General features: G+C 45.3%; 1 protein-coding gene across 2 annotated transcripts in view; it reads right to left on the reverse strand.

Moving 5' to 3' along the window:
• The window catches only part of ANTXR1 (ANTXR cell adhesion molecule 1), a 155151-nt gene that overhangs the window by 16375 nt on the left and 114612 nt on the right, over positions 1-24164 (reverse strand). For both annotated transcript variants that reach the window (XM_090051159.1, XM_090051158.1), the window contains exon 17: positions 19841-19921. In XM_090051159.1, the coding sequence (XP_089907285.1) occupies positions 19841-19921 (81 nt within the window). The remainder of the gene's footprint in view (positions 1-19840; positions 19922-24164) is intronic.

Raw genomic sequence — 24164 nt, forward strand, 5'->3', positions numbered from 1 at the left:
ACACCAATACATTTTGATAACACCAGACCGTTCTGTTCCAAAGTCTTCTGCATGAGATGCTTGGATTTTACATTTCAACATTACTTTTTGAATCAAAATTCATTACATTTCAGTTTCATTCAAACACAATTTTTGATCTATCTCCCACTATTTTCCCCCCAAAATTTTCATTTCAGGGGAATTTTCACTGATTTCTGATTTTTGTACTCTTTTGTAATGGAACCAAATCAGGTTCCCACCTAGCTGTAACTTAAGTAAAGAGAGAGAAAGGTTTCAAACCTTCTTACACTTCTGTGCACTAAAAACCCAGAACTTGTGCAAGGTTTGTTCTCAAGGTCACAGAGACAAAGCAGAAGTCATTAAAAGTCATTACAGTACAAATAATTTAAAAACCCTTTTGCATTCTGTGCTTTAAAGTTCAATCCTTTCACGCCCACACAAGACAGTCAATGTCCTGGAAACTGAACTGACTGTGTCTGCTTACATTACCTGAAGGCTAGCCCAAATATGCCATTCATTATTTCCTGCTGTTCCCTTGGCCACCTGGATCTGCTGCTCTGCATGTAATACGCTTTCTGGTACCATGTTGCAGACAATCTCTGGCTGCAGCATGTCCAGCATCCATGGAAGGCAAGAGAAGAGCAGATGGAGAGTGGAAACCTTGGTTAAGAAGCAGCTCTTGCCTTGAAGAAACTTACTATATAAATGGAAAAACCCAACAAAGAGTAGGACCAGAAGAAGAGCATTCCTATTTTACAGATGTTGGCCTGGGGCACACAGGGCATTTTTACATGTGCTCTGAGCGAGAGCAGGTGCTTTAATTATCGTAGTTTACCACACTTTAGTTAAAGTACCCCCACTGCCATTTTTCAGCACAGGGATGCTGATACACGTGACACTGGAGTCTGTTGGATCACGGTAATTACCATGCTCCGATGCGCTGTAATTACAGCAGGTTGGAGCAGCCTCAGTGCACATGTATAGGCACCTACAGAGATCAAGCTCATCGTAGAAGCAGGTGGTAAAGAGAGGAATCAAACCCATGTCTCTGGAGCCTCCCCCCAGCTACCCAGACCTAAAACACAAAAAGCCAACTTCTATCACAGGAAGGAAAAACTTGTAGGTAGATCACTCCATTGCTTTGGGTGTAAGAGGAGCAAATTCATACACATTTCCAGCAGGGGAACAGTAGCCAGTACAGAAGAGTTTATGAACCTAGAGAACGAGTTGTGCATTAAAGGGTCACTCTTCTCAAATCTGCAACCTTGGCTATGCTTGATTCCCCTTCCTGTAGCTGGGACCCTTTAGGGGAGAGAGTCACAGCTGTGCTTCAGTGGAGATGAGCAGCCCAGATACATTATTAGGTTTGAATTTCAGCGTACTCAGCAAAATAGGCAGTAGCAGTTCTCTCTTGGATTGATTGACTGATTGCATGACCAGGCCGCTGAATCTGACCTTAAGGAAAAATCCTGACAGCACCTCTGCAGCTGTAGAGAATCTTGCTTAGTGCAAACCCAGTGCAGACTGGCACCGTGCATGTGGAAGGAAGTCTCTGCAGAAAGACCCTGCGGCTGGAGAAGGAGTCCGGTGGAGGAGCAGGCATACTGGCCAGAGGGTACAACCAAAGAGGAGGTGATTACCACAACTGCTGCTGCTCTGCAGTCTGGGGAAAAGTTTCCTTGGTGCCTTTCCACACCAAAATCTGCACTGGGTCTAGGCTGGTAGGTGAATGAACTCTGAGAGTCTGAAACATCCTTGGTTTAATTACCTGAGCTGGCTGCTCTTGTCTCTGAAATCACAGAAGGGCATCTGGAGACAGTTTGAGGAAACAGTTAAGTAGTTTCTGGGATGTGTTAACCAGCCTGTCCAAGCAATATCAATCTGTGTGCAGCAGGCTTTGTCGTATCAAGAAACAATTTCCCCTGCAGCCAGTGCACTAATTATACAGTAATCTCTCTATCTTCTAGTCAGCAGACAACTATTAGGACTGTTTCATTTTGTGATAAGACATCACTGCACCGAAATCATTTCCATCTGGCCCTTATTACCAAATAGGTGGGCTGGCGGTACTTAGTGCCACTTACTGGAAAACTTGTTCATGGGACTCCCTTCACCTTCACATTCAACACACGCTCTATGAACCTCCTGATCTAAAGCCTACAGACAATAAAATAACTATTGTTATTAATAGTTTCTGCATGAGACACTACATGGGAGTTAAAGTACAAGGGTTTCAGCATATAAAATTCAGCAGGAGTCCTCTAAACTGATAAACAGATCACTGGGCTCTTGGCTACTGAGCTGCTTGTTCCAAGAAAAGACCCAACATTTAGATTCATTTTTCCATGACCAAATTAATAGGAAACCATACCACAATAATACAAGCACACAAAGGTTACAATCCTATTCCCAAACCCTACAGCCTATCAGTATAAGTCTGTTACTCTGGGCTGAAAGCAAATTCCTGCCGGCTTTCAATGTATGTGGGGAATCAGTGTAGGTGGGGAGGTTTTTTAAGTCTGCAGGAATCCCGATCTCCTGGGCTGCACACCCAGGTCTGTAGGGGAGTGAGCCTCAGGCTGAGCCTATGGTTTCCATCAGAGTGGGAGTAGGAACGTGTTGGTTCTACTCCTGATGCTGTGACTTGGCACCACAGCACCCTGGGCAAGTCACTTCAGCATCCTGGCCTGGAGTTCCCCCATGTGTAAAACAGATGTCTTCCTCCAAAGAGTAAAAGGACATCAGTGCATTTCAGCACCTCATGGCTCAGATCCTGTGCCTTATAGCATTTTTGGCTAGACTAGTGAAACAGGCCCTGTTACACACTAATGCTTAAACTGACTATGCAGCAAAACAGACCAGTTTTATCACCTTTGCTACTCACTGGGCATGTCTACACATGCATTAATGCACCTAATTACAGTGCATTACATTTAGTACATTTACAGGTACTAACTTAACGAACTGTAATTGGTGCTACTGAGTAATAGCATAGGCACATGTCTTTTACATGATGCTTTCGCCATGATGGGCTAATGTGCAGTACAGTTAGTCTCCTGCACTTTTAGCGTCTCATAAGGACACACCCAGTAAGCCAACTGGTGGAATGAGATGTGGTGGAATCTGCCCACATGTTCTTCTTTTATAATGAAGAAATAATGCTCTCAAGATATTTTAATTCAACCCATGCACTGCAAGCAAAGGCCTAAGCTGTTCTGTTCTTTCTGCTATAGCACTCATGTAATGTCAACCTAAAATGGTGTTCCAGCAACAGTAATGGGTTTTATATTTCCTTGTAAACCTGCTAGAAACACAGTTGATGACAAAGTACTAATGGCTGCAAACTGACTACTGGTGAACACTTAAAGGAAGAGCTACAGAAGCTCTCTGCTAAATTGCAGACTATTAGTGATACCGAAGTGGTATCACTAATAGTCTGCAATTCCAGCAGAAAAGCTGCATGCTTTCATCCTGCTGGAGGTTTTCAGTGTTGCTTAGCCTGCTGCTACCAGTGGGCTTTTATATTCATAGGACCAAGTATTTCAAGGAAAGATGGGATTCTGCTTTGAACTTACAGGTACATGGAATAGGTCGGGGTTTATCTGCTCAGCTACAGCATCCCCAGGAGGCAGCATCAGGTTATTGGGCACTAAGGCAAGTGAGGTTTCCCTCACCACTCCAGTGCAGTACAAAGCCTAAGATGCTGATTGTCTCGGTGGCTGCTGTGAGGCACTAGTTATATAGTTGAACTGGGAAGTTCTAGTGCAGATTAAAAACAACTAAGAAAGCAGGCTGTCTGCAATGCCCAGTAACATCACACATAGCCTGACAGAACAGTTCCTCTCTTTTTAATCTCACCAATGTTGTAAAATAACCTCTCACACACCCAGATACAACGTATGTGTAGCTGGTAACTGATCTGATTACCTCACTATGTAAAGTGAAGCCTGTAAATAGACAGAGAGCAAATATATGGCTGGTAACCACTTATTCTGACCTGTTCCACCCAAACTATGGGCCTTTTCCTTGAAATGGGTCCTGGGAAACTTGTGAACCATGGTTCCTGGCAGATCCCTGGAGCTTTCTTGTCACCAGATGCACGAACCAGTGATGAACCACCTCCTCTTGACTGGACCACTGTTCTTGTGCTTGGTTTTCCCTGGTTTGCAGAACAGGAGATCGTACTCTTCTCCTGTCAGCTTCCTGGGGGCACTTACCATTAGCTGCACCCCAAAACTTGATATCATTTGAACACCATAGCTTTTATCCTAACCCTGTCATCTGTAATTAATAACCTGCTCTTGATGGTACATAACATGGATGGGACCAAACTGAAGTCCTGAATTCCAAACGCTCTGCTTTGTAGGAGTAGGGCTGGAAAGTCATGAGTCTGAATCCAAATTTTTCCATCAGGGCTCATGTATATTTCTGGAAATCTATTAGAGTCCCACAGGAAATAATGTCTTCACTTTCTCTACAGGGTAACGTAAGCAAGTTCATCCCATCTCTGGCTGCTGTGGTAGTGATGTACAGTGTACATCCGCTTTGAGCATAATACACATGGTAACTCATCTTTGTCAGAGAGGCCCTAAGGGCCACAACCCAAAGGAGAGGGGAGTTCAGGACAAGTGGTTGCTCCTCAAGGGAGCAATCCTGGATGCACAAGCGAAGTCCATCCCGTCTCGGAGGAAAGGCAGCAAAAGGGCACAGCAGCCCCGCTGGCTCTCCAGGGAACTGGCAGACCTCCTGTGTCTTAAAAGGAAGACCTACGAGGGATGGAGGACTGGAACCACCACCAAGGAGGCATACTCTGCTCTGGTCCGGACTTGCAGAGCGCAAACCAGGAAAGCCAAGACTGCCACAGAACTCCAACTAGCTACAAGTATCAAGGACAATAAAAAGTCCTTTTTTAGATATGTGGGGAGCCAGAGGGAAAGCAAGGGCGACATTGGACCCCGCTAAACCAGATGGGACAACTGACAACAGATGCCCAGGAAGAAGTGAACTTGCTAAACAGATACTTTGCGTCAGCTTTTCACCAGTCCCATGGGACGCCCCTGCCCACTGTGGGTCAGGGAGGCCTGGGTAAGGGAGATTCCTTGCCCTCCAGATCTGTTGGCTGGGAAATTGGCTCTGCAGCAGGACCCAGAGAGTGGTGGTTGATGGGAGCCAATTGTCTTGGTGCATGGTCACTGGTGGGGCCCACAAGACTCTGTCCTAGTGCCTATACTATTTAACATCTTCATCAGTGATGTGGACATTGGTGTCAGAAGTGGACTGGCCAAGTTTGCTGATGACACCAAACTTTGGGGTAAAGAATCCACAGCTGAGGACAGGTGGGCGATCCAGGCAGATTTGGACAGACTCAGGAAATGGGCAGACGAGAACCTGATGGTGTTTAACACCGAAAAATGCAAGGTTCTCCACCTTGGGAAGAAAAACCTGCAGCATCCTTATAGGCTCGGCAGTGCTACACTGGTTAGCACCACAGAAGAAAGAGACTTGGGGTCATGATTGACCACAAGATGAACATGAGCCTTCAGTGCGATGCTGTGGCTAGTAAAGTGACCAAAACGTTAGCTGGCATCCATAGATGCTTCTTAAGCAAATCCCGGGACATCATTCTCCCCTTGTACTGGGCCTTGGTGAGGCCGCAGCTGGAGTAATGCATCCAGTTTTGGGCTCCACAATTCAAAAAGGATGTGGAAAAGCTTGAGAGAGTCCAGAGGAGAGCCATGTGCATGATCAGAGGTCAGGAAAACAGACCTTACGATGACAGGCTGAGAGCCATGGGGCTCTGTAGCCTGCAAAAGCGCAGGCTCAGGGGTGAACTGATGGCCACATATAAGTTTATCAGGGGTGCTCATCAGGATCTGGGGGAACGTCTGTTCACCAGAGCGCCCCAAGGGATGACAAGATTGAATAGTCACAAACTCTGCCTCGACTGATTCAGGCTGGACATAAGGAAGAATTTCTTCACTGTCCGAGCCCCCAAGGTTTGGAATAGACTGCCACTGGAGGCGGTTCAAGCGCTCACTTTGAATGCATTCAAGACACATTTGGCTTATCTTGCTGGCATCCTATGATCCCTGCTGACTTCCTGCCCCTAGGGCAGGGGGCTGGACTTGATGATCCTCTGGGGTCACTTCCAGCCCAAATGTCTATGAAATCTATGAAATCCTGTTTGTCTAGAGGTCCCTGTAGCTGACCTTTTTCTGAATGAACTTTGAAATTATCCATGGATATACTGAGATCTCTTTCATTTTACAAAAAACTGAAAGCTTTTCTGTGTTTTAGCTTTAATTTAAAAAAAAAAAAATCCCCACCCAGAATTTCCATGGAATCATTTTTCGAGTTCTCTTCTTGGTTTCTTTCAACATTTTTCCCCTGAAAGCCTTCCCATTTTTGGCCTGGCACCACCCTGTGAATTTAGTCTTGGCCTGTTGTACATTCACAAAGCTGCTGCAGAATGACTTACTGCATGTAAAGGAAAGTGTGACTGCCCCAATTGCACTGCCTGTTTTTGCCTTCTGCTCTGAAAATCCCCCTTGCATTTCTCAGGCCATTATATGGAAAGGCTCCTCTCACGCGGCACCTACGGACACCATGCTTCTCTCCTAGGCAGTTCTGAGAAATCTTCCTAGGCCAGGGAGTTTGTCCAGTAACTCACAGCAGTGGAAATTCCATAGCTGGATGCTTAGGGGGGGTGGTTTCCTGCATCAGTTCAAATCACACCTTAAATAAAGTTAGCTCTTGTGATTATTTCAGTGCTGCACTAATATACAGTAACTGCCTTTTCTGCAGAGAGCCTCAGAAGGAATAATGGGGGTTCTTAGTGTTCTCGTACAACCAAGAGAATTAAATCCCCCAAAAGTCAGAATAGTCAAAATCTCTCGTCTCCAGAAACATTTATTGATGCACAGCAGTTTAAAGGCATTCCAAGCACAGGAATAGTGGAAAAAGGGGAAATGCCAAGTTATTGCCACTGGATACTGAAAAATCATTCACTATGATGGTTTTTTAATTTATATTTTCAAAATGCGGCTCTGAATGTCCAGCCAGCACACCATCAGTTAAAAACTGCAACACACATCTATATCATGTGCTTAGCATTACAATGCTTGGGGTCCTTCAATGCTGGGGGGATCCTTCACAAAACCCAAGACATTACCAATGGGGAAGAGAAGATAGAGGTGTCCAAGTGATTTATCCAAGGGGACATGCAGTGTGGGTGGCTAGACTGATTCCAGTAGATCAACTAGTTCAGAGATGCCCAAAGAACGCTGCAGTCACTGCTGTATCTGCCACAGGGTCATCCCTCCTTGTCCCATCTACGGATCAACCCCTGAATGTTGGTGGTGCAATTATGCCATAACCCAGTGAACTGACCAGACAATGGCAGCTTGAACAAAGAACTGCCTCTAAAAATAGTGCCTTCAGCCTAAGTGTATCAGTGATGATCCCTAGCACATTTCACCCTTGCAGCTGGTAGTGCTTTAGAAAGGGAAATACGGATTACTACCCCGGTTTGAAGACAGAAAATCTGAGAAGGCCAAGGTAGCTGACTAGCTTGACCAAGGTCAGCAAATGAGTCAGTGATAGAGCATGGAGAAGGCTCCAGGCTTCTAGACTCCCAGTCTAATCCCCTGACCACAAGCTCATGCTGCTCCCATATGAGAATAGTAAGCTGACCTCAGCCTTAATGGGACACATTAGAGGTATAATTATAGTAAGCAGGATGAAAATTAAAAGGGCTATCAATCCTCCCACTTCAGATTTTCAGACAGTCACCAGCTGGGATCAGGAAAAGCTCCCTTGTCTCCCCATTTTGCATAGTTGTGGGGGTTTAAGCTCTGATTCAACAAAGCATGCAGACACGTGCGCTAGCATCCCTCTGAATTCAATGGGGCTTGGGTGTTTGCCTAAAGTTCAACACATGTAAATGCTTTGCAGATTTGGGGCCCTGACCAGGAATGGCTGCTCCTGGATGGACAATGGACCTGTTCCAACACTTCCATGCCTGTTTCATGAAGCCTGAGACGCATCTGAAATCTTCTGAGTTTGAGGTTTTGGCATTTGGCTGCATCTTAAAAACTAATTTGATGGGGGAAAATGTTATAGGCTCTGGCTGTTAAATAGGACTCTTTCGTGGCAAAGATTTTTACCTTCGGGTTTAAAAAATTATAATATTTCAGATGTTGGACGTTTTCTTCACAGTAAGACAAGTTTTTCATGTCATCACCTGAAATAAATGAATTTCTTCCTGTTTTATTGTAAAAACATCACCAAGTGTTTCCCTCTAAAATTTTTCACAATTAGCAGAGCCCCAGTCTCATTGTAATAATTTCTATAGAATCGCTCCAGTGACATCTAGTAAGAAACCAATGTAAGTGATTTTGTGGAAAATTTGCAAAATAACGTTTATCTTAGAGATGTGACTGTCTGTTCCCCCACTGGCCCCTGCTTACATTTTGGATAACTTATGCAAACTATTTATTTACACAGAAGGGCCTTGTTGCACTTTTCCTCCACAAACACACACAACTAATAGGAAACCAATGCAAATAAAGTTACCAAAAAAAGATTTATAAACATAATTTGCTCCCAGCATGCAATTTTGCAGGCCAAGTTTCAGCACAAAACGTGTTTTTACAACCTACTTATAAGGTTGATAGGGTTTTCTCCTGAAAATACAGCCAACAACTTTAAAGGGCCACTAGTGGGTGCTACTATAATGACAAGGAACCTTTGTATTAATGAGCACTTTGCAATTATGAGTGCTCTCTTGCTCCGCAATAAAAGTGCTCATATTTTCTTTAAAAACTCTCCTCAGCTGATGATGTTTTGAATGTAAAAATAACCTCACTAATACAGGCAAAAATGCAAACCTAGTCCCTTTAAAATGTGAGACAACCACAGGAATCCCATGTGACCCTGACTTCCTTGCCTTATTGGAAACAGCTGTGTCTGCTGGTAACCTCAGACCATTTCCAGGTTCAACTCTTCATCAAGAATTTCACAACCTCTTTGTGCATCGCAGCTCCTCTGAATGAATTTCAAAACAGGTCTTGCTTTCCATCCCCTCTCCTTTCCTTCTGCTTTGCAATCAAAAATGCTCTTTAACCAGCCCTCTGCTATTGTAAACAAAAGGCCCAGGCTTTGCTGCACATTTCCTTCTTGTGGATACAACTGGGAATGTGTGGCCAGTGGAGACAGAGATAAACACCCTGGTGTGGGTCCTTGACAGGTGTAAACTGGCAGGTCTGCTGATTTATGCCAACTGAGCGTCTCTGGTGCAGTGGCATGGACGGCTTTTGGAAATGCTGAGCTCTGATACTAGCATCATATTAAGGCGCAGAGCCACACAGCATAGCCCTTCTGTGCCTTCCATAATGCCTCCCACCCACAAGTCTCTGAGTCCCTTGTTACACTTCCTTGCAGAGTATCCTCGTACATGGAGATAGGTACAATGGAGATGCGGAAAGCTAAGGGACCTTGGGAGTTTTTTCTCTGGTTTTACAGATCAGGCACTGAGGACCAGATCTCCAGAGGTGTTAGGCTCCTAATTCTTATTTAGGTACCCAAATACTAATGAAATCAGTGGGAGTTAGCTGCCTAAACACCCTTTTGAGGGGGGAGTCTGGGGTCCAAGGAACTCATTCAGTGCTACTGTGGGAGATGGTGGCAGTACTGGGAGCTCCTGTTCCTAGTCCCTGCTGCACTTCCTTCAAATTGATTTAAGACCCTCTTTAACGGACCCCTCCTGAAGAGGCATGGAGCAGAGGGAGGAACAGGCCCTATATCCGAGGGCCATGTGCCACCCAGTTTCAATCAGTGCATCTGGCTTTTATATGAACTGCATGCTTGCTGCTGTCACCCCCCTCACCTACATCACATGTTACCTATGACCATGTCACAGCCTAAAGCAAAAAGGCCCTCAAGGCAATGACCAGCCCCTCCTCAGTGTCTGGAGGGCACCTAGCACACTGCATGAACCACTATAAATACAAGGTAATAATGATGTGACACAGTGCGGTAGCTAGAGCCATGTTTTACTTGATGTGAACCATCTCAATGTGAACAGCCCAGCCAATATGCTGGCAAAGGTTAAAGTAACCGATTACTGCAAGGGGTTCCTTATATGAAAATGATGTAATCCTGGGATCCTGGCCAATTACAGTTCAGGCTCCAAAGCAAACAGAGATTCCTTTCAGTTGCTTTTCATTTTGCTTTATATTTTTAAGTGGATCAAGTGGGTGTGCTAATGTATCTATGTAACACTACCAGAAGGTTTGAAGTCAACGTACTCTGTCTTTGAAGGAGAGGAAAGAAGGAAGAAAGAGGGGAAAATAGAGTGAAATAAGGTACAAATTTGATTTCACCCTGCCCCCAAACTCCTCCTCCTCTACATCTTAGGAACAGCACATGATAAACAGTTCCTGTCAGCAAATGTCCAGTGACTTGTTAAATGTCTAAGTCGGCAAAGCACCAAATATTTATCTAAGCCCTTCTTGAAAATGCACGGTGCAGTGTTCCTCCAGGGACAGAAAAGATAGGGTTTAGCTACAAATGAATACAAAGGGGTTTCATTCTGAGGTTGCCTGGACTGGTGGTATTCACTGATCTTGGTCTCAATCCCCCTGACCCTGGCCCTATCAACCCTGTAGGTCCTGCTGGGACTGCAGTGCCACTCAGACATGCAAACATGCCCAAGGAAGGACTGCCAGCTGCATAACCACAGTAGCATGCCCAAGCCATTTCTGCAAGTTGTGCTGACTATGCTGGTTCGGATAAGCTAGCGGCAGTACCTGACCTGGCTAGAGCTTGGCTGAGGTCTGCACAGCAGCTCCCCGATTCCACATTCAGCTTTGGACCCACCTCTAGAAAGCCCTTACAGCAGCACCAGCTATGTTTCCAAGGACCTAGGGCATAAGCCTTGCACTACTTCTAAGAGATAGCAATGTGCAATCTCAGTTCTGGTGACAGGCATCCGCTTAGAGAGTTAGGTGCCCCTTCCATTAGCACGACATGCAAAGCCAGGATTAAAACAAATCCATCTTCTAGAGATCTGTGAAATACCCCAAGACTGCAAATGCAGATCCAAGACAATGATTTCATAACCCAGGCAAAACCAAGGTCCTCCTCACTTCTACTGATCCTGCTTATGGTACCGGATCCCAGTGGTTTATTGGGAATCATATGGGACAGCTGAATCTGCTTATGCCAGGAAGAATCTCTTACTTGTGGGAAAATCTCACGTTACCCTGGTGTGAAGAGCAGGTTGTGTTTGGTTAAGGGAGCCCCTTCCCCTCGCACTTGGTAGAAGTCACAGCTTGCCTGCTGAAGGCCCTTCCATGGATTTCTCCTTTTACACAGTGAGGAGGGGAATTTTTAGTCATTAGTTCTGTCTTTAGGGAAATTCAACCATTAACACTACCTCAAATGCATCTGTGCTCCGATGTCCAGGCTGCACAGACAGCTGCAGCCTGCTTTTGTGGATGTTTCCACACAGCTGCCCCAAGCCACTCAACACTGACCGTTATGCTGGATTTCTCTCTGGTACAGGGAGCCAATCGCACCGAAGTGGGAATGCCTTTTATGAGCTAGTGTTTGATGTGTGCTGGCCCAGAGAAGCGGCTAACCTTAAAGTAACTGAGACCATACGAGGTTTATAACCTCAGGCGTGCCCATGTGCTTGCACTTCTTTCTTCAGAACTATGGCCCAGAGAACAACAGACTGAGATTGCAACAGGCTTGGGAATCCCCTCATTTTCTTTGCTGGCTTTAATTAAACCATTTGTTTTAATTTACCCAAATTTAGGATTTCATTTAACTGAGCTCTTCAAACAACGTGGTGCATTTTACCTCACAGGATGCAGTGGGCAACATCATCTCCTCACTATATAGAGGGAAGGCAAAGAAAGGGCAAAGAGGCTGGCCCAAGGTTACACAGCTGGCCTATGCATGGGAAGTGAGCCGTGCTGTGAGAGTGCCAGGTCAGTTCTTTAACTACAAAGACACTCTAGCGTCAAGACATAGAAATACTGTACATCTGATAGGTTCTCCCAGCCCCTCTTGTCTCCTCTCCCATGACAAGGAGCTTTTATCTTCCTAATTTTGCTAAAGGAAAGGTAGACAACTTTTCCGAGTCTTTCATCAGTCCCATGGGACACCCATGCCTGCTATGGGACAGGGAGATCTGGGTGATGGGGATCCCCTACCCTCCATAAACGCTTAACTCGTGAAGGAACACCTTGAGAAGCTGGATACCTTCAAGTCAGCCGGCCCTGACAATCTGCACCCCAGGGTACTCAAGGAGCTGGTGAGCGTCATAGCCCAGCCCCTGGCACGGATCTTTGAAAACTCCTGGTGCTCTGGTGAAGTGCCCGAAGACTGGAAGAAGGCCAATGTGGTGCCGATCTTCAAGAAAGGGAGGAGAGTGGATCCGGCTAACTACAGGCCCATCAGCCTGACTTCTATCCTGGGGAAGATCTTAGAAAAGTTTATTAAGGAGGCCATCCTTGAGGGACTGGCCCAGGCTAACATCCTAAGGGATAGCCAGCATGGGTTTGTTGCGGGTAGGTCTTGTTTGACCAATCTCATTTCCTTCTATGACCAGGTGACCTATCACCTGGATGAGGGAGAAGAGATTGATGTCATATATCTTGACTTCAAAAAAGCCTTCAATCTGGTATCCCATGATCACCTCTTGGCAAAACTGGCCAGTTGTGGCCTTGGCTCCACCACGATCTGCTGGCTGGGAAACTGGCTCCGTGGTCGGACCCAGAGGGTAGTAATTGATGGCAGTCACTCATCGTGGTGCCCTGTGACCAGTGGGGTCCCTCAAGGCTCTGTCCTTGGACCCATTTTGTTCAACATCTTCATTAATGATGCGGACATTGGAGTCAGGAGCGGACTGGCCAAGTTTGCCGATGACACCAAACTTTGGGGCAAAGCATCCACGCCAGAAGATAGGCGGGTGATCTGGCTGACCTGGACAAGCTCAGCAAATGGGCAGACGAGAACCTGATGGTGTTTAACACCGAAAAATGCAAGGTTCTCCACCTTGGGAGGAAAAACCTGCAGCATCCTTATAGGCTCGGCACTGCTACGTTGGATAGCACTACAGAAGAAAGAGACTTGGGGGTCATCATTGACCACAAGATGAACATGAGCCTTCAGTGCGATGCTGCGGCTAGTAGAGCGACCAAAATGCTGGTTTGCATCCATAGATGCTTCTCAAGCAGATCCCGGGACGTCATTCTCCCCTTGTACTCAGCTTTGGTGAGGCCGCAGCTGGAGTACTGAGTCCAGTTTTGGGTTCCACAATTCAAAAAGGATGTGGAGAAGCTTGAGAGAGTCCAGAGGAGAGCCATGTGCATGATCAGAGGTCAGGAAAACAGATTTTACGATGATAGGCTGAGAGACATGGGACTCTTTAGCCTGCAAAAGCACAGGCTCAGGGGTGATCTGATGGCCACCTATAAGTTTATCGGGGTATCCACCAGGATCTGGGGCAATGTTTGTTCACCAGAGCACCCCAAGGGATGACGAGGTCAAACGGTCACAAACTCCTGCAAGACCGTTTCAGGCTGGACATAAGGAAGAATTTCTTTACTGTCCGAGCCCCCAAGGTCTGGAACAGTCTGCCATCGGAGGTGGTTCAAGCACCTACATTGAACACCTTCAAGAGTAAATTGGATGCTTATCTTGCTGGGATCCTATGACCCCAGCTGACTTCCTGCCCTTTGGGCAGGGGGCTGGACTTGATGATCTCCCGAGGTCCCTTCCAGCCCTGATGTCTATGAAATCTATGAAATCTAATGATCAGAGGACTACCCCATACCCCCATTTTGCAGAGAAAAAAGCTGAGCCATAAAGAGATTAAATACCTTGGTCAACATCACAAAGGGAGCCTGCAGCGGAGCTGAGAAGGAAATTCAGTCCTGCTGAGCCCTGTTCGTCCAAAATTAGGTTATCTTTCTTACCTTAAATCTAATATAATCATTGAGGAATTGAAGGGAAATCATAAAACAGGAGGGGAAAACCCAGCCTAGTTTACCAACTTCAGCTGTGTAAACTAACAAATGTCACTAGCATTTCAGTGCTTTGCAGTGCTTCCTTTGGCTTAGACATTATTGCACAGCTTTGGCTTGCACTGGTGGTGGTTACATCACCTGGTAGTTATGTCAATCCCATGAGAGAAAAAACACAACCATTCAATTAAAACGAAGGTGATTACAAAAGGCAGAGGGATGTTCAGAGAACAGAAGCATAGATGCTTGGTCTACAGTAGGGAAAGAGGCTATTCTAGGAACAGCTGAAGCTCAAAGAAATGTCACACAGGAAAGTACTCCAAGGCTAGGGACAGAAGTTACACATAAACCAGTTTAAGTGATCAGAAACTGGTTTCAACCTGTAACAGAACAGAAATTCAGTGCATATAAACCAATTTAGAAATGGCTGAAATTAGTTTAAGATTAACTTGGTTGAATGTAGTGAATGTAGTATCAGACTTAACTGATTTAGGTCAAACCGGTTTATGAAACTTGTGTCTCAGCCCCCGTCCTGCTTCAAGTTAAATCAGAGTCCGCCAGCATCCCAGCATTTTGCAGGCCTGGGCTGGGCTGTCTGCTTCAGAGAGCAGGGCTGGCCCTGCCCCTGCCCCTCTGCTCCCTATCTGGAGCAGTGAGGGCTGGCTCACCGCCCCCTCCAGGCAAACCCCTGCTGGGGTCTGGGGCCAGGGGTGGGGGTTAAACTTCCCTTCCCCCAAGTACGGAGCTGCCCTGCCTGCTTACTTAGCTCTGGTTGCAACTGTGGACTACAAATCTCAGAGGCACCTGGAAGCAGGAAGAGGAGGAGATGAGCAACCCTGCAGAGTCTTGCTGCTGTAATTGTGGACTGCAAATCCCAGAGACCTCTGGGGGCAGCAGGAAGACAAAGTGAACACACAGCCTATACTGGATACATGCTAGAGAGCCATGCTCTAGCATCCCCCTGGATTCTGGCCTGAGCCACTGCAGGCATGTGGCTATGTTTCCTGAATCAAAAGTGAATGTCTGTTCATTTGCTTATTGGTTCAATCTGTGTAGCTTAAACTAACCTGCAAAGACTGAATCAATTCAGCCTTGGGCTTTTTGACTGTCTGTACTTAGCCCAAATGGTTTGCAAGTGTCCTTAAGCAAACTAAGGGTTCAGAAGATTTAGGTCTGGATATGCTATAGGCCAGATTATCCATTACACCACATGACATCTGCACTCAAACCAAAGCCCCCTTACAGTTCAAGGAAGACATAACAGAGCTGTAGTTAAACAGGAATCTTGACCACACATCATGTGGAGCAATTCCACTTTTGCTTACATTGGTATAATTTTGGAGTGACACCACTGTGTGGATTTAAATGGATGCAAAACTGTCTCAGAGATACAGTATAAATGGGGGTGTGGAGGTGAAAGGGTATACTATGCGGCTTATTACTCTGATGTAAACTGCTATTGATTTAATTGGCTTCTAATGAGCAACAAGGCCGAATCTTTCAAATAACACACTGTTAGCTCATCGATTTGAGACACCAATCCAAATAATAAGAAGAAACCATTCAAATCCATATCTCTGTGGAAAATGTTCATACAAATTGCCATGCAGTACCAATTTGCATAGCATGAACTTTCCTCCCCCAGGCAAAGAAGACATTTAAGTCAATTTTCCTCTTGAAGACATAAAGTATTAAAGCTTCTACTCACAAAAAAACATTGCTTCTTAATTCACTGGAAAACAATATGTGGAGCCAAATATTAGAGAATGATGAATCTCCACCAAAAATGTTACATGGTTGTCAGTACTTTTTCTTGTCTGAGTTTCCTGAAGTCTTCTGACTGCTGCACATGTTTATGAAAATGCTGGGCCAAAAGAAGTCATGACAGAACCCCACTGCATACAGCTGATTTATGGTAGAGATAAACTTGCCTTTCTGTACTAATTATATATATAATTACTCAATTTATTAGGGTTGGCAAGCTGCTCAATTGATTGGTCAAATAAGCTTTCCACTGGGCACTATGATCTAGTAGGGATCACGGAGACCTGGTGGGACTCCTCTCATGACTGGAACATAGTCATAAAGAGCTATGTCCTTCACAGAAGGGATTGGGTACGGAAGAGAGGTGGGAGTGTTGCCCTCTATGTGAAAGAGCAGTACACCTCCCTACAGGCTGATGTTGGCCAAAAAAGATCAGCTTGAAATCCTCTGGGTCAAGCTCTGGGGGAAGTGCGGTGAGAGAGACCTGACTGTAGGTGTATACTACAGGCTGCTTAACCAAGGGAAGGAACTTGATCTAGCATTCTCCCGTGAACTAACAGAGGCTGCGCATGCATGGGACATGGTTGTCATGGGTGACCTCAACTACCCAGACATCTCCTGGGAAGAGTGCTCAGCCAGCTCAGATAGATCATAATCCTTCCTGACCAGCACCAAAGAGCTTTTTTGACTCAGGAAGTGCACAGGCCAACTAGAGGAAATGCGGTTCTTGACTTGGTCCTGGGCAGAGGGGATGACCTGGTGACCAACTTAAACAGAGGGCAGCCTAGGCGATAGTGACCATGAAATCATTACGTTCATGGTCCGTCACAAGGCTGACAAAACAGGTACTAAGCTCAAAGTCTTAGACTTCAAAAATGCAAATTTTAATAAGCTCAGGTCACTAGTAGAGAATGCCCTGAGAGACCAAGGACCACAGGTAAAGGGAGCACAAGAAGAATGGTCATTCCTTAAGGATACAATCCTTAAGGCTCAGAGAAAATCCATTCCTTATGGAGAAAAAGTAGCAGAAGGGTCAAAAGCCCCTCTTGGCTAAGCAGGGAAGTTGCAGCACTCCAGAAAAAGAAAGAGGCGTATAAACAATGGAAGCTTGGGAGAGTCTCTAAGGAAGACTACTTGTCTACTGTCTTGTAGAAAACAGATTAGGCAAGCTAAGGCAGAAACCAAACTAAAATTAGCTACAAGAATCAACAATAACCAGAAGTCCTGCTTTAGATACATAGGGAGTAAAAGGAAAACTAATGGGAGTGTGGGGCTGCTGCTCAATGCCTCGGGATACCTGTCACTACCACTCAGGAAAAAACGGAACTCCCAAATACTACTTTGCCTCCGTCTTTCACGAGACCAAGGGGAACAACATGCCAGGTAGGGCACAAAACGAGCAGGGCAGGATTGACACCATTCCCACCATTGCCATAGAACTGCTGTACAATCAATTAAAGAAATTAGAGGTACATAAATCAGTAGGACCAGATGAACTCCACCCAAGGGTGCTGCAAGAGTTGGCCAAACTAATCGCAGAGCCTCGGGCATAGGTCTTTCAAAAATCATGGGTCTCTGGAGAAATCCCAGAGGACTGGAAGGTGGCTAATGTTGTGCCCATCTTCAAGAAGGGGAAGCATGAAGACCCGGGAAACTATAGGCCAATTAGCTTAACTTCTATTCCAGGGAAAATCCTAGAAATTTTCATCAAAGAGGCTATATGTGACAAACTTGCAGAAAGCAAGATACTGAATGACAGCCAGCATGGCTTCGTTGCAGGCAGGTCTTGTCTGACCAACCTCATTTCTTTCTATGATCAGGTGACTCATCAACTGGATGAGAGAAAAGCGGTTGACCTCGAGTTCCAGAAAGCCTTTGACTTGGTATCCCACAAGGTACTGATCAGAAAACTGGAAGATATTGGGCTGAACTGCAGGACCATCAAGTGGGCACAAAACTGGTTGCGGGGTAGGACACAGAGAGTCCAAATGAATGGATTGGTGTCATCTTGGTGAGATGTGGGCAGCGGCATACCCCAGGGCTTGGCACTTGGCCCAGCGCTGTTCAATATCTTCATCAATGACCTGGATGAGGGGATGAAAAGCCCATTGGCCAAATTCGCAGATGACACCAAGATATGGGGGTTGTGTGGACACACCTGCAGATAGGCTGCAGATACATGCAGACCTAGGCAGGCTGGCATGTTGGGCAGAATGGAACCAGATGAGGTTCAACATAGAAAAATGCAAAGTGCTGCATCTGGGAAGGAAGAACCCTCAGCACACCTACAGGCTGGGCATCGCTAACCTGACTAGCACTACAGATGAAAGGGATCTGGGGGTAACAATAGAATGCAGCATGAATATGAGCCAGCAATGCGACGCAGTAGCCACTAGGGCCAATAGACCTCTGGCGTGCATCAATCGATGCATCTCCAGTAAATCCAAAGTGATTCTCCCACTTTACTCAACATTGGTGCAGCCGCAGATGGAGTATTGCGTCCAGTTTTGGGCACTGCTCTTCAACAAGGACATGCTAAAGCTCGAGAGGGTCCAGAGAAAGGCCACCCGTCTGATCAGGGACTTGGATGGCAAGCCATACGAGGAGAGGCTGAGGGATCTCAGACTCTTCAGCCTAAAGAAAAGAAGGCTGAGAGGGGACCTGATTGCGGCTTACCGCTATATCAGAAACACACATCAGAGGCTCGGTGAACAACTGTTCACCAAGGCGTCCTGGGGGAAAACTAGAAACAATGGCCACAAACTCCTGGAAGATAGTTTCAGGCTGAACATTAGGAAAAACTTCTTTACAGCTAGGGTGTCCAGACTATGTAACAAGCTCCCCCCAGAGGTGGTGCAATAATCTACCCTAGAGGTCTTCAAGAGGAGACTGGACGGTCACCTGGCTGGGGGTGTCTGACCCCAGATGTCTTTCCTGTTCATGCAGGGGGCTGGACCCAATGATCCTTTGGGGTCCCTTCCAGCCTATGGTTCTATGATTGTCAGCTAGCCAGTCAATTGACTGCATATATTTGACCAATCAAAGATTATTGCAATTTTACAAAAATACTACATGTTTTAGTTTTCTTGACAGAAATATCATTTTTTTTACTGTTTTTTGACACATTTCTTAATGTAAAATCTGTGTTTTTTCTGTGCATTATATGGACCTATTGGCAATTTTTTACAATATTTGACTGGTCAATTGACTGAGCTTTATTTAACCAGTCAAATACACAACCCTACAATTTTTTTTTTATACACACATACACACACATACATAAACATGATGTAATTATGCCAACTGAATAAGAGAAACACTTACAGTTGTGTAAGTGTCAGTACAAACACTCACATATATAGCAGGTATAAACAGTAACAGTTTGTTTTTACCAGAGGAAGTCTGCAAGTTAAACTCATTAGAAAATGCAAAGTTATGTTTCCCACAGTAATGTCAGCTCACTCATGCTGTGTATTGAAACGCATGCAATCTTGCTGTTTGTTTCCCAGGCTCTCAAATTGATGAATAATAAATAGTAGAGAGTACAAGACAGACAAATGGGAAAGCTCCCGCTGCATTCCATGTCCATCTCCTTTCACTTTGGAGAATTTTACCTGCCAGGAAATAATAATGAAGAACCAAGAGCCACCAAATTTAGAGTCTCAAAATGACTTGGGATCTCATGCTACAATTCACACAAAGAAAAAATGTCCATCTAACTTAAAATTAGAGCAAAATCCTAGCTCCACTGAAATCAATGGGAGCTTTCCCTTCACTTCGCTAAGCCATAAGAACTGGGTAAATAAGGAAGGCATATAATTGTTTTGGCATACCATTTTTTTTCCTGCTCGCAATGCTGTAGCTAATTGAATCAAGTTGTTGGCTCCTCCTGATGGGCTTGTGTTATTGCATATGATCAGTCTACCCAAATTGTCCCCATGCTCTGAGCCACAGGAATCTGAACCTTTAGGGATTTCAGCAGCAGACATAGTTCAAGGAATTGTTTCTTAAGTGCAATAGCTGTTATAGAAGGCACATACCTTGTCACCTGGCTTAGGGCGCATCACAGACACACGGTCATAACCTTTCCGCAGCAGTACCCACAGGGCATCCAGTTTTCCCTGCAATGACAAGAAATGTGGTGAATAATCATAGATACAACCAACAAAGTGAATATTGAGGATAGCACAGCTCAGGCCTTTTGATTTGATTAATTTGAATGCAATGCTTGTGAGAGGTATCAGGTTATCAAGAACTCCCTTTCTCCACAGCACTTACAGTTGGTGCAAAGGGTGAAGATTTCAAAGGCACAAAGAGCAGCTGGGACCTACTGGCAGTACGAGCTGGGTACCCAACTCTCATTTGTACCTTGAAACTCTCCCCCAACAGCTTGTGGGCAACCTAGAAATACTTAACAAGGCACTTAACTACAAATTTCCCCACACTATCCCCTGTTAATATACCTTAATTCTCAGCTACCTTCCTTGGTTGAAGGGGTTTCAGTTATCTATTCAGTTCCTGAAGCCTCTACTGAGCCTGCTAGGGAAATGCTATGAGAATACAGCAAACCAGTTAGGTGCGTTTCTACAATACTGTCCCTACCTTGGTCTCTTCCTCTTCCTTAACTCATTGCTGGTTTGTAGGTAGCTCTAGGCTTCCTATTACTAGCTCCAGCTTGGTCCTAACTGCATCCACACTCACTACAAATAATTGTTCCAGCTGCCATTTATATGGGTAAATATAACCTGCCTTGGACTCATAAATAGAGCAGGGGATGAAAAAGTATCTATCAATTAATTCTAGGTGGCTTGGTCCCCAGTGTGCGCTAAACAATAACCAGCTGAACATCAGTAATGGAATACCAGGTTACCAAATCTTTCATGCATTCAGGCTTCTCCAGCTTTGTCCCTTGTGCTAAGTGAGTGTCTGATTTCTCCAAGCAGTCTCACACACCCTTCAAGATGCTTTGATCCCATGATTTCAGGGTCAGTCTACCCACAGTTATTGCCCTTATGATGCAGTACTGCTCACGAGATGCTGTTAACCTCCCTGTGTGGTCTGTCTTTGGCTCTCATTGAAAGCCTGGTACATGCCAAGAAATCTTACATGCCAAATGTATTTTCTTCACTAGCTGAAAGTTTTCAATAGGGGGTTGGTCTCCTGGTTTGTAGTACTATAGTACAAAATACTAAATGAGCTAGAAACAGAGCCAGTTGAATTTTTTTCTTTTTACCCCTAAAGATTTTTTTTTTTTAAATTTATGGAAAAAGCAAAAAAAGTTTATTTTTTGACTGAAAGCAGGATCTTCAGGTCATCCTGGGAAGTCAACATTTTCCATGGAGAGCAGACTCGTCACCAAAAAATGCCATTTTCTCAAAAAGCCATCTGTTGAAAAGTGGCTTTGATACACCATTTCTGAGCAGACCTAGACAGAAGTAACTGACTGAGATATGGGGCTTGGACCTCCCTACCTCCTTTGCAATCTCAATAACATGTTTGTTTCCAGATGGAATTAGGCAGCGACACAAGTTCCAGTAGTGTAGTTGCTGTCCAAATGAGTTGAATGAGGCAGAAACCCCAAAGGTGCAGGTTACTGTGGCAGCAGGCTGATGAGGGAATTAGCTTGCACCTGCACCTGGTCAGCTGACCAGAAGAAGGCAGGGCCCTGGACACATATAAACCTCAGGGCTGGGACCAGGGAGTTAGTTCTCTGGCAGCAGCCAAGGGGGAAGGAAGTCTTATAGAGGAAGCTAACTGGAGATAATTAGCTACCTGTTCTGCTTCTAGTAGGATTAAGGGTCTATACGAGCTCATAGGTACTGAGGGAGGCCCAGCAGATTGAAAGAGAAGCCTGTCTTCTAAAAGGGGTTAGAGTATGGACCCTATGTAATTGTTGTATTGTAGCCCAGGGGCTTGTGCTTTCTGTTGTTATTTAAACCTGGGGACAGGGCAGAGGCTATTGGGGGTGGAGGAGGCCTCATTGGGGGCCCACTACAGTGTGGAGAGCCTAGGGCCAGTGCAGGCACAGAGACAAGGCTGGGGAGAGGCAACATTTAAATACCATCTGCGAGACTTGGGGCATGGTAAAGGGGTGGTTTTGGAGCCATGCATCTAGCTCATAAGGCTGAGGGTGTCCGGTGAGGCAAACATTTGCAGCAGGACCCAAAAGGGGTCCAAGAATCCACAGGGTTCAGTGTGGTCCATCGGGACCATGTCCAAACACAAACTCAAGGGCAGCTTCCCTATTTATTATAATTACCAACAAGACGTGGCAGGCGAGGAAAAGGGTGCCTGTTGGGCAAGACTGGCATGGTCACAGAGCTCTAGGGGCATCATAGCCATACCTAGGGACCTCATCCCGTGACAACCTCACATAGACCTTTGCCTAGTATAAGAGGGCTCTGATTCCCAGTTGGACCATTTAGGCACAACTGTAATAAGAAGCACGCTGCTAGCTCAGAAATGCCCCTGCCTAACTTATGGCATGACATGAAAAAAAGGGAAATTAGAACTACATTCTAGGGGAGAAAGTTCTCCAAGAAACAAAGCAAGCAGCACACAGCTTTGAACGCTCCAATTTGTTTTCCTCCTTGGATTCTTTAACCTGACTTATAAAATGACTAGCTTCTTTTAGCAGTCAAAGGAATGCTTCAGGAGGGGAAAAATCCAGTTGGCATTACATGAATAAGCAGCAACAAAACAAAAAGAAAGAAATCTGTGAACCATCAGGAATCACGTCTGACAGCACTTAAGAGCCCCTGAGTACTTCAAACTGCAACATATCCTCTCTCCAATCACAGAGGTCCATCTACTGTGCAGACCTGACTTGGAGGTGGGGGGGGGCGGGGAAGGGGGAAGTGGGAGCGTATGTGAAGGAGAAGAAAACTCCATTGGATAAGCTGACAAAGACCAGGAAATTCCAAGTTGAGGCTGGTGCTTGTGCTGCTGTGCAGAAAGAAGGCAGCTGGCACACACAAAGGGAAAAGAGAGGATTGACCCCAAAATGTGAATTTACTGGTTCTGCGTCATTTTTTAATTAACTCGGTACAAACGTTGTTCCTGGGGTTTAGTATCCTGGTCTTCTCCTTTATTTAGAAAAATGTTTCCTCCTACAATGTAATGTGCCCATTCTTTGCCTTCTACTGAGTTCAGAGGCCGAGGGGAAGGAACGGCTCATTTTACCAACAGAGTCATGTGCAGTTGGAGCCCTGGGATGAAGGGATTTCAAAGCTGAATATCAGAAGTCATTTCCTATGGGTGAGACCTATTAGCCTGTGAAATAAGCTGTGGAAGCCTCTATGTTATTTTAAAACTAGACTGGGAAAAAAAACAATGACCGCTACACTCAAATATACTGACAGAACAAGGCCCAGGGCTCTTTCAGAGGGGAAGCTAAAACTGTCATAGTGCCTTTTTCCCTCCCCCAGTTAGCAATCTGCTTTGGCAGGGAGCATGGACATGATGACCTAATAAACTTACTTTTATGATTCTACAATAGCTCTCCTGAGCAAATCAAGGCAGATTCATCACAATGTGATTATGTCATTTGGAGAAAAGGCTCCTTTAGGAATGGTTTGGGGCCTGCCAATTGCACTGATGGACCTCACTGTATGGGAGGAGCAACTTTATGGGAATGATTTCTGGTCCCTTGGCTCACAGAAATCATTCCCTCTATTTCTGTTGACTTCTGGTGGATCCTGCTTGGTGGGAATTGTTGAATGTCATTACTCCATCTGCACTGGGTGTCTTTTGGGTGTTAGTCAATGAGGAGTGTGGTGAAGTCTAAGAACTGAGGATGCTCTTGTCTCAAGATTGGCACAAGCAGCTAATTTAATGCAGATGCTGAACACCCTGAAGTATCAGTACTTTTGGATGTGGGGTCTTATTTGCTCAGACCTTTTTTTTTTTTAAGCTATCCATCAAGGCGGTTCTCCAAACTCAAGGTGCACACAGACACTCCTTTTCCACTGAGAGTCAATGGCAACTGACTGGTAATCCCCACTTGCTCCTTGGAGAATCTCATCTAACAGCTCTTATTCCTTAAGATAGAGAAGCACTTGCCTGAGTACAGAAGGCACTAATGATCCCTTGAAACAAAGGGACCAACTCACCTCTCACTCTGGTCTTCTGTTAATGCATCACCAGTGACTTGGAACGCAGGCTCAGGATCTGCTTCCCATGTACACCAGGCCCCTTTTACGCAAGCTAGTAGTACAGAGCCCGGGGAAAATGAGCATGCATGTAACCATATCAATTCTAATTCATACTGTTCTAGTGCTGTCCTCACCACAGTACTATCTGAGTGCCTTCCAGCTGTATATTAAATGACATAACTAACATCTGTCACATGTGGTTCATTCTCCC

The sequence above is a fragment of the Crocodylus siamensis genome, chromosome 6, assembly GCF_052110815.1.
Source record: "Crocodylus siamensis isolate JL-2025a chromosome 6, ASM5211081v1, whole genome shotgun sequence".
Taxonomy (NCBI): Eukaryota; Metazoa; Chordata; order Crocodylia; family Crocodylidae; genus Crocodylus; species Crocodylus siamensis.